General features: G+C 42.1%; 1 protein-coding gene across 1 annotated transcript in view; it reads right to left on the reverse strand.

Moving 5' to 3' along the window:
• Positions 1 to 12,017, reverse strand: part of kpna3 (karyopherin alpha 3 (importin alpha 4)) — a 167,337-nt gene that overhangs the window by 62,729 nt on the left and 92,591 nt on the right. Inside the window, exon 9 of the mRNA XM_072514225.1 lies at positions 8,648 to 8,817. Within this exon, the coding sequence (XP_072370326.1) occupies positions 8,648 to 8,817 (170 nt within the window). The remainder of the gene's footprint in view (positions 1 to 8,647; positions 8,818 to 12,017) is intronic.

Below are 12,017 nucleotides of genomic sequence, written 5' to 3' on the forward strand. Positions count from 1 at the left end.
TAGTCTGCCCCACTATACGAAGCACTCGCTCTACGTCTACTTTGTCAATATCTTTTATCATCTTGTATACCTCAGTAAGATCTCCTCTCATTATTAGAAACTCAACAGCATAGGCCTACACTGCTCAATATAATAATTTAATAGACAAACCCCTCATCTCTGGAATCAACAAAGTAAATCCATCAGTAGCAGTAACAACTGTACATATAATCAATTTTGGATTTTACACACACAGCGACAGCTGCACAAATTAGTTACAATCAGTATCCAATTGGAAGTTTTCTTTATCAATTGGGCAGTTCATACATGATGTGGGCACATTTTTATTGAACAAATATTCACTAGCGAGAACCAACTAGTGAAAGCAAATGTGGCTGTTTCCAATGATAATAATGACAGTAAATATGGGGAGGAGAGATGTATTAAATGATGGTTTCTAAAGTTAAGTGACAAATGTAATATGATCCAACGGCATCACACAACAACTTGCGTTTAGGTTGTGGGTGGAATGTAGAAAAATAGCCCAAGGATTTTTCAGAGACAAATCAGACAATAACGAACACCAGGCCAAAGAAAGAGAAATTAGTAGCCATAACCAAAAGTTTGGTGAAAGAAGTGGATTTTAAGAGGGCCATATTGGCAGAGCAGGAGAGATAGACATGTATTGTGATAGGACTGTAGGGCGCAACTGAAGGCATGCTCAATAGTGAAAATTTAAATTTGTGTTGTTGGTGAACCAGAAGCCAACAAAGACCAATGAGAACCAGGCTAGTGGGATGATGTGGGTGCAGGATACCAGCAAGTGTTTTGAATGAGCCCAAATTTACAAACATGGAAGGTTAGTCAGCTTAGCACTGTCTGGAATGACAATGGCCTGGTAATAACCAAGGATATTAGCGCTTGCAGTTATTATAGGGTAAATCCGACAGCAACTTTCACACAAGCACAGTAAAATGCAGAAATTCAAAAGCTGCAGTCAGTTCCTGGTTACTCCAAGGGGTACAATGTCAGAACCCCTCAACAAGAGACACAGCACTGAAATCACCAACTGCACTGCAGTGTTAATGTAAGCCTACTGTGACACTAATAAAGATTCTTATTGGGTTCTTGCTCAGTAGTTCTGTACTAAAATACAAGAACACAAGAATCAGGAGTAGGTGATTTGACCCCTTGAGCCTGCTCTGCCACTTGATAAGATCATGGCTAATCCGATTGTGGCCTCAATTCTACTTTCCTGTCTGCCCCCACCAAACCTCGATCCCCAATTTAATCAAAAATTTATCGAACTCAACCTTGAATAAATCCTGTGACTTAGTATTCACTGTTCTCTGGCAAAGAAAATTCCATGGATTAATGACCCTCAGTAAGAACTTTCTCATTTCCATCTTAAATGGGAGACTTCTAATTCTTAAACTGTGTACCCTATTCTAGATTCCCCCATGAGGGGAAACATCCTCTCAACATCCACCCTGTCGAGCCCCCTAAGGATCTTATGTTTCAATAAATCACCTCTCATTCAACTTCAGTGGATGTATGCCCAACCTGTTCAACCTTTTCTCATAAGGTGATCCCTTCGTTCCTGAAATCAGTTAAGTGAGCCTTCTCTGAACTGCTTCCAAAGCAAGTGTGCCCCTCCTTAAGGTGACCAAAACTGTACACAGTACTCTTAAGTGTGGTCTCACCAGTGCCCTGTACAGTTGTAGCAAGTCTTCTCTATTTTTTACTTCATCTAACTTGCGATAAAGGCCAACATTCCGTTTACGATCCTAATCATTTGCTGTAGCTGTAGACAAACCAGGACATCCAGATCACTTTAGTACTGCCGAGTTCTGCAGTCTCTCTCTCCATTTAAATAATAAACTTTTCTATTCTTCCTGCCAAAGTGGACAATTTCAAATTTTCCTGCATTATACTCCATCTGCCAAATGTTTGCCAACTCACTTAACTGATCAATATTTCTTTGTGGACTGTAAGTCATCTTGCCAACTGAATATGACCCATTTATCAATAATCTCTGCTTTGTCTTTGCTAACCTAATCTCTATCCAGACTAATATGTTACTCCTTACACCATGAGCTCTTACCTTATGTAGTAACCTAGGATGTGGCACCTTATCAAATGCCTTCTGGATATCCAAGTATACTGCGTCCACTTTACCCTTGTTGCTAGCTACTTCCCCAAATAATACATTAAATTAGTCAAACACGATTTTTCTTTCACAAAACCACCTTGACTCTGCCTAATTTTGATTTTTGAAATGTCCCACTATTACTTCCTTAATAATGAAGATAGGGTGGAGTGGAGTTATTTACTGGAGGTGTTGGGTAGGTTCGGATGTGTGAGGGCGGCATGGTGGCAGTGGCTAGCACTGCTGCCTCATGGTGCCGAGGACCTGGGTTCAATCCTGGCCCCAGGTCACTGTCTGTGTGGAGTGTGCACAGTCTCCCCGTGCCTGCGTGGTCTCAACTCCACAACCCAAAGATGTGCAGGGTAGTTGGATTGGTCATGTTAAATTGCCCCTCAATTGGAAAAAAATAATTGGGTACTCTAACTTTATTTTAAAAAAATGTTTGGATTTAGGGCAACATTCATCTCATGGGTGAAATTGTTGTATGTGGCCCCCACGGCTAGTGTTAGGACTAATTTGATTGCCTTGGGGTATTTACGGCTATTTAGGGGCACAAAGCAAGTCTGCCTGTTGCGCCCACTTGTGTGCGCATTAGAGCCTCTGGCTATTGCAGTTCAGGCTTTTCAGGAGTGGTCAGATATTGTGAGAGGGGGTAGAGAGCACATAGTTTTGCTATATGCGGATTACTTGTTATTGTATATATCTAATCAACTGGGGTGTATGGATAAGATTGAGTATATTGGGGAAATTTGGCACCTTCTCGGGCTACAAATTAAATATGACCAAAAATGAAGTGTTTCCAGTAAATGCCCTGGGGAGAGGGACAGATTTGAATGTTCTTCCATTCAGGCTGGCCAGAAATAGATTCATGTACTTAGGTATTCAGGTGGCTCATGGCTGTATAAATGATGTATAAATGGTGTATAAATGGAATCAGAATTTGTTTATGGATCAGTTTGTTGCCGGAGGATAGGGGCGAAATTTAGGGAGAAAAAGGGGAAAAGTGTCAAATTAGGGGGACTGTATTTTGTTATTGAATGATTGTTTTTATGTTACGTATGCCCTGATTTAAGGGCAGCACGGTGGCGCAGTGGTTAGCATTGCTGCCTCACGGTGCCGAGGACCCAGGTTCGATCCCGGCTCTGGATCATTGTCTGTGTGGAGTTTGCACATTCACCCCGTGTTTGTGTGGGTTTCGCTCCCACAACCCATAGATGTGCAGGGTAGGTGGATTGGCCACGCTAAATTGCCCCTTAATTGGAAGAAAAAAATGAATTGGGTACTCTAAATTTTTTTTTTTTTTTAAATGTATGCCCTGATTTGAATAAAAATAATTTCAAAAAATGAATTCTAGAATGTTTCCCATGACAGATGTTAGGCCTATCATTTCTTGCTTTCTGCCTTCTTCCTTTCTTTAGTAGAGATGTTACATCTGCAATTTTCCAATCTGCTGGGACTTGCCATAATCCACAGAATTTTGGAAGATTGCAATTAATGCATCTTCTATCCCTGCAGCCATTCAGAGCACACAGGCCATTCAGATCAGGGGATCTGTCATCCTTTAGTTCTAATAGTTTTCCCAGTACCTTTTTCCTAGTGATGGTGATTGCATTAAGTTTCTTCCTCCCTCTTAATTCTTGATTTTCAAGTATTTTTGGGTTGTTTTTTGTTCTTCTCCGGTGAAGACCGACACAAAATATCTGTTCAACACTCCCATCCTTTCCCGATTTTCCATTATTCCCAAATCTCACCCATTAAGAAACCATCGCTCACTTTTTTTTTCCTTTTCATATATTTGCAGAAACCTGTGCAACCTGTTTTTATATTTCTAGTGAGCTTTTTACCATCCTTTTCTCCTCATTATATTAAGCCATTCTTTGTTGGTTTCTGAAATCTGTCCAATCTTCTGACCTACCACTAACCTTTAATGTTGTATGCTTTTGCTTTGAATTTGATACTATCCTTAACTTCCTTAATGAGCCATGGATGGTGAATCCTTCTTTCTCAGTGGAATACATCTTTGCTGAGAATTATGAAATATCTCTTTAAATCTCTGCCCTTGCTTCTGTACTGTCCTATTGCTGAGAATTATGAAATGAAAATCGCTTATTGTCACAAGTAGGCTTCAATGAAGTTACTGTGAAAAGCCCCTAGTCGCCACATTCCGGCACCTGTTCTGGGAGGCCGGTACGGGAATGAAATATCTCTTTAAATCTCTGCCCCTGCTTCTGTATTGTCCTACTTTTTAAACCTAATTTTCCAGTTCATTTTAGCCAAATTTGTCTTCATACCTTTGCAGTTGTTTTTATTTAAGTTTAAGCATTAGCCTTAGGCCAACACTTCTCACCCTCAAAATAAATGTGAAATTCCAGCATGTTATGACCACAGTAGCCCAGAGACTCCTTTATAATGAGGTCAGTAATTAATCCTGTCTCATTACACGTTACCAGGTCCAAAATAGCCCACTCCCTGGTGGATACTAGACGGTACTGCCCTAAGAAAGTGTGCTGCATATACTCTTATATATACTCACAAGTAGGCTTGCATGAACACTGCAATTAAGTTACTGTGAAAAGCCCCTAGTCGCCACATTCCGGCGCCTGTTCGGGTATACAGAGGGAGAATTCAGAATGTCCAAATTACCTAATAGCATGTCTTTCAGGACTTGTGGGAGGAAACCGGAGCACCCGGAGGAACCCCACGCAGACACAGGGAGAACGTGCAGACTCCACACAGTGACCCGAGCCGGGAATCGAACCTGGGACCCTTGTGCTGTGAAGCAACAGTGCTAACCACTATGCTACTGTGCTGCCCTACCTTTGCCAACCTGCTTTATCCAATCAAAATTATCCATGATTACTACAGTAACTTCCTTACAAGCCTCCATTATTTAATTTTGCACACTGTCCTAAAGTGTAGCTACTGTTAGGGGGCCTATAAACTACTCCCACAAGTGACATTTTACCCTTGCTATTTCTTATCTCTATCCAAACTGACTCTATATCTTTACGTTCTTAAGTAAGGTCATGTCCCACTGCTGTACTGTCATCCTTAATTAAGTTTCCCACCACTTGCTCCTACCTTCCTGTGTTTCCAAAATGTCAAATACCCTTGAACATTTAGGTCCCAGCCTTGGTCACCTTGCAACCACATATCTGACACGGCCATCAGGTCATACATAGTTATTTTGGTTTGTGAGCGGTATGGTAGCAGTGGTTAGCTCTGTTGCTTCACAGCTCCAGGGTCCCAGGTTCAATTCCCAGCTTGGGTAACTGTCTATGCAGAGTCTGCACGCTCTCCCCGTGTCTGCGTGGATTTTCTCCGGGTGCTCGGGTTTCCTCCCACAAGTCCTGAAAGACGCGTTTGTTAGGTGAATTGGATATTCTGAATTCTTCCTCAGTGTACCCGAGCAGGCGCTGTAGTGTGGCAACTAGGAGCTTTTCACAGTAACGTCATTAAAGTGTTAATGTAAGCCAACTTGTGACACTAATAAAGATGATTATCAATTCATCTGTTTTGTTGCAAATTCAGATAGAGCCATTAAATCAGTCTTATCGCCATTCTTGCAGGCTCTGGCCTTATCTACTGGGGTACTCTTATATCTGTATGCGCTGTCCCTTCCTGTAACATTCTGGTTATCTATATTACCTGCTTTATTTCTTTACATTCTCTCTCCCCCCCCATACTATATAATTTAAAGAAAAAAAGGTTGGCTGAAAAAGTTAGGGCTGGTACATTTGAAAGTGAGTTTTTAACAGCATGAAGAACCTCTGGTCTGAAAAATGTATTTTTCAGCTGTGGAGTCTCAATCTATGGAAATTAATGTTGCGATTTAAACAAAAAAGTTTTACTTTTTCTATATGTCCCTTAACACCATATGTATTTTACAATCTTTATTTTGCTACCTGTGCATGATTTAAATGTAATTCGTATTTCCTCTTTTTATTCTTCCCATTTACACTCCACACATCTCAGTGAGCATACGTATAATAATAATAATAATAATCTTTATTGTCACAAGTAGGCTTACATTAACACTGCAATGAACTTACTGTGAAAACCCCCTAGTCGCCACATTCCAGCGCCTGTTCGGGTACACAGAGAGAATTCAGAACATCCAAATTACCTAATAGCACGTCTACTTCAATCTGTTTGGTTGAAAAGCCTCTGTTGCTTGCCCTCTCACAGGCATCTCCTGCAAAGGATGCTGCACTGAAACAGGTGCCAGATGACTGGAAGTTTCTGACAAGACTGCAAAAAGTTAGCGGTCAACTATACGGAAGATAAATGGTAAAAGTCATTGCTGAAGGCAAAATCTGGCCCAAGACATTGGTGAGAGGTTTAGCAGCAGATGGGCGAAGGCTGGAGCAGTAATGGACAATGCTATGAAGGGGGACCTCTCTATGATGGCTAGAGCAAGGTGGCAGATATTTAACTGAGGGCCGATGCTCACTTACGAGAGAAAGTGGATCAGGACTATGACAGGACAGTGTGGAGGGGGTGCGGACTGGCGGTGGTGGAGACTTGGCTAGGTGGGCAAGGGGAAGGGAGGGCTTTGAAGACAGCTGAGAAAATGGTCTGAATCTTAGTGACAAAGAAGTATTTTAACTCCTTGCACTTGTTACTTGATACAAAGGCAATTGGATCCAACTAATTTACAATTCAATAACAAATTTCTGTGCAATACAACATACGGGAGAAATATATCAAGTCAACAGGGGCATCTGATCATGGTGGCTCCTCTGTAAACCTATCTGAATTTAAGTCAACTTATGCTCAATATTATTTAAAAACTAATCATATCTACAAAGGATGCTGGAGGATAGTCCTGTACATTGGTATGTTACAAAACATCAACAAATCATCATTGTTCACCTACAACTGTACTCATTCAAGGACAATTGGTCTACAAGTGGTGTCATTAACAAATCCCAGATATACTACAGACACGTCACTATCTGAAGTCAGCATTTTCAACCCCCACTTAATTCTCTGCATGTTCAATGCGATTTACTGGGATAGAGTTGAATTAGCCAACATCAACAACCCTCTCAACTCCTCTATGTGCCAATTTTGTTATATGAAAGCTCAGGTTAGTAGGCTGTTGACATTGTGGGACAACACAGCCTGACCCAATGCCCACACACACCCACTTCCCAATGAATAATCACTAGCAACCAGGATATACAATCCAATCAGAAATTTCTATTTCTTCAGGCAAGGTCATGGAAATCAACTGGGCTGCCCCTCTGATCAACTAACTCTCCACTAGCTAGGGTTGGAATCTTAGCCCTTCTTGGTTTGTCAGAGTTCAGAGTTAGCACCCTCGCCCGACTCCACCCCACTCCAGTGACTTAAGCCCAGAATCAAGGCTTGTTGACACTTCAATGTGAAGGGCTGCACTATCAAGAGGGGCTTATTTTCAGGTGAGTCATTACCGAGGCCCTGATTGCCCTCTTATGGTGAAAGAGAACAATCGCATGCCACTTTTCAAGAACCGGAGAGTCCCCCGTATCCCAAGTAACATTTATCCATTAACCAACACCACTGGAAAGATATGATTTGGTCATATATCACATTGTTGTTTGCGAGAACATGCGAGAGAAAATTGGCAATTGTGTTTCCTACATTGGAATATTTAAAAGGTATTTCACTGAAGTGTTTTGGGTGTCCTTTAAAATTAATCTTTCATAGCTTGTGAGCATTTCTCGCAAGGCTGAACATTTGCTGCCCATCTCTAATTGCCCTCGAGGACAGTCAAGAGTCAACCACATTGCTGTGGATCTGGTGTCATGTGTAGGCCAGAAGGGTGTGACAGTTGATGGTTAGTTTTCAATTGCAGATTTTTAATTAATTAATTGGCTATAAATTCCACCAGCTGTCGTGGTGGGATTTGAACTCATGTCCCCAGAGATTTAGCTGGTCCTCTGGATTACTAATCCAGTGACATTACCACCATTCCATCACCGCCCCTGATCCAATTCCCACTTTTAACTTCAAATCATCTTCTAAGTTTACTATATCCTTTCATTTCTTTCCTGGGCTACTTCACAGAATAAAATACTACTTCTGGACTAGTGAAGCTTTATAAAGGTAAACTATTATGTAGAAGACAACCAACGGCTGATGCTAATTGTTCTAAAATATATTTAATGCACATGTTTAATGAAATTCCTAGCTGCATGGAACAGCAGGTATCCATAATTTTCACCACTGTCAAACTGCCACGCACCCTTGCAATGACACCATAAATCTGTTCAACAACTCCAAGTACCAATTCTTGATACTGTCCAACGTCAATACTTCTCATCGTGTGCAAATAACTTTCATTGTTTTCACGCCCTACAAATTTGTATATGTGACCTATACAGACCAATAAGAATGGAATTTCACGAGTTGAAAGGATAAGAAACTAAAGCTTTTCCAAAATATTAAAAAATATATAGCTGTCCCAGCCAAAAGCATATGGTACTTTCATTCATAATAACCAAACAGACAAAGTTAGTCCAATTTCTTTACCTCCTGAACAGTCTCCATTGGTGGTGGTGGATCCTTATTCCTGCAGAGGTTAACTATGACCCATGTGACGTTACGAAGAAAAGTGATGGGGATGGAGGGATTGATGAAGGACAGAAGAGGTTTGACAACTCCCAATGAGATGACGTAGTCTCTACACCGAGGACCATCACCTAAAGAAGTGAAAATGAAAGCGTTTGCATTAGAGATGTGAACCTGGAAAATTTTATGAAAGAAGCAATGACATGGCTGATGCATATACCGTAGCTAGATGAAAATGTTAATGCACTAACTCATTAGAACAATTAAAGCAAAAGCATGCCATTTTGGTGATTTGTTTGAATGGTCAAGGACAAGTAGTCAGAACTAAGCCATACAAAGGAGCCCATTCATCCCATTGTGCCTATTCTAGCTCTCTTAAAGAACTTTTCTGAGAATCCCACACCATTGCTCTCTTGCCTTTAAAGTTCACATTATCAAGTTTCTGTCCAATTCCCTTTTGAAAGTTACAATTGAATCGGTTTCTACCATTCTTTTCAGGCAGTGCATTCCATACCATAACAACTTGCTCTGTAAAATAAATGTTTGTTCATCTCTTTATTGATGCTTTTGCCGATTACCTTAAATGTATGTCCTGGTTACTGACCCTCCTGGTCACTGGACACTCCCTCTAGCCAAAACGCAACCACTTTGATCACTTGATTTAAATCTCTTAACAGCCCTGGCTCGGAGTACAATTACAGTTTCTCCACATAACTAAAGGCCCTCATACCTGTTATAAGTCTATTTTCAGTAAAGCAATGGAAGATGCTGTTGACAGTGTACCAAGTAATTATGGCACTTACTGACCAATTACCTGCTCACCGATACTCTGTTTGGGTTCAATCAGTGCCACTCAACTCCAGACTTCTTTGTGGCCTTGGCCCAAATATGAACAAAATACCAGAGGTGAGATGAGAGTGTGATAACCTTTGATAGAGTGGAAGGAGTCTTAGAAAGAGTGGAAGGAGTCTTAGAAAAACTGAAGTCACGGTCCACTGCAGGAGTCAGGAAGCTAATCATTTCAGTTACAGGACATTGCTACAGGAGTCCCTCAGGGCAGTGTCCCCAGTCCAGCCCTCTTCAGCTGCTTCATGAATAACTTTCCTTCCAAAGATCAGAAGTGGAGAAGTTGCCTGATTGCAGGGTCCATTTGCAACTCTTCAGATAATGAAATAGTCTGTGGCCACATGCAGTCAAGATTTGGACTGGTAAGTGGCAAGTAACATTTAAGTGCCAGGCAATTACCATCTCCAACAAAAGTGAATTTAACCGCCTTTCCTTAACATTCAACAGCATTTACATCATTGGATTTCCCACCATAAACATCTTGGGGTGTGGGAGGAACTACCATTGACCTGAAAATTAACTGGATCAGCCACATAAATACTGTGACAACAAGAGCGGGTCAGAAGCTGAGTATTCTGTGGTAAGCGATGCACTTTCTCACAAAAGCAATACCACCATCTACTCGGCACAATTCAGGAGCGTGATGGAATACTATCTATTTGCCTATACAAGTACAGCTTCAACAACACTCAAGAAGCTCAGCATCAGTCAGGGCAAAGTAGCTCACTTGATTTCCTCCACATCCACTGCCATAAACATTCACTCTCTCCACCACCGGTATACTATGGCTGCACTGTAGTGCCTTCCAAACCCGCAACCTCAACTGAGGACGACAAAGGTAGCAGGTACATGCGACACCACCACCACAATTCCCTTCCCTTTCTGACTTAATTGCATTCTATTCCATCGTCACTTGGTCAAAATCCTGGAACTCCCAACTGAAAAGCATCATACATGTTCGTCCACCATATGTACTGCAGCAATTCAGCAAGGCAGTTGACCACTTTCTCAGGGTCAATTTGGGATGGTATTAAAATGTTGGCCTTTCCAGCGATGCCCACACTCCATGAATAATTTTTAAAAATCTACTAAATCTCCTCTCTAAAGGCTAGGCACCTGCAGTGCACAGAGTTGGACACAGCTGAGACCTAACCAGCAACTTATAAAGATTTATGACTTCCGGTGGTGGCTATGTGCTGAGCGGTGGCACACGTGGTGGCTCCCGCCAAGGTACTATGTTTTTGGCACTTTCTACCCAGTATATGGGCGATTTGCTTGGAGGGAATTGATGCAGTTTGACGGAATAAAATCACCCAGTTCAAATAATCTCCAGTAAAAAGAGCGCAAAACAGGACCCAGGCAAGGAGTCATGGTCAGACTCAAAGTTTCCCGAGCCTCAGTGGGGAGGGGGGGCATGGCGGAGGCTTCTGCTGAGTCAGTAACCCCTCAGTGGACGACTGAAGTTGGTTAGCTTCATCACTGACAAATTTAGGGTTTTTCACAGTAACTTCATTGAAGCCTACTTGTGCCAATAAGCAATTATTATTATTATTATTTAGCAGCAGGCGGTCGCTGAGGATCTGGAGATGGCAATGGAGGGGGCTTTGGCCCAATTCGGGTGGCCATGGACAAGATGGACCTGCAGATTGTGGTACAAGGGCCAATGTTACAGAAGATGGAGGTGGTGTTCTCTGATCATAATGATCGGATTGTCTCCCTGGAGCAGAGATGGCGGTGCCGGTTAAGGAGTGGAGAGTACTAAAGGTCAAGGTTGGCGTTCTGGAGAACCGTTCCAGGTGTCAGAATTTAAGGATCTTTGGGCTTCTGAGGGTCTGAAGGGCTCCAACTCCACTGACTATATGGCCAAGATGTTCTGAATGTTGATGGAGGATGGGGTCTTTCTGACCCTACTGAGATGAACCAGCCCATAGATTGCAGAGGCAGAAGCCCAGATTGGGGGAGCAACCTTGGGCAATCTTAGTTTTTCTTTAAAAAAAAATAATTTACGGAATGTGGGCGTCGCTGATTAGGAAAGGATTTATTGCCCATCCCTAGTTGCCCTGTAGAAGGTGTTGGTGAGTTGCCTTCTAGAACCGCTGCAGTCCCGGAGGTGAAGATACACCCACTGTGCTGTTAGGGAACAGGTTTCAGGGTTTTGGCCAAGCGACAGTCAAGGAACGGCAACATATTTCCAAGTCAGGGTGGTGAGTAACTTAAAGGGGTTCCCAGGTATATGATGTCCTTCCAGATTGCAGTGGTTGTGGGTTTGGAAGGTACTGTCGAAGGAACCTTGGTGAGTTACTGCAGTGCATCTTGTACATGGTACACACGGCTGTCACTTTTCATTGGTGGTGGAGGGTTTGAATGTTTATGGGAGGGGGAGCAATCAAGCGGGCTTTTGTCCTGGATGGTGTCGAGCTGCTTCTGTTGTTCGAGCTGCTCTCATCCAGGCAAGTGGAAAGTATTCCATTACACTTTTGACTTG

This window comes from Scyliorhinus torazame, chromosome 8, assembly GCF_047496885.1.
Source record: "Scyliorhinus torazame isolate Kashiwa2021f chromosome 8, sScyTor2.1, whole genome shotgun sequence".
In the NCBI taxonomy this organism is placed as follows: domain Eukaryota; kingdom Metazoa; phylum Chordata; class Chondrichthyes; order Carcharhiniformes; family Scyliorhinidae; genus Scyliorhinus; species Scyliorhinus torazame.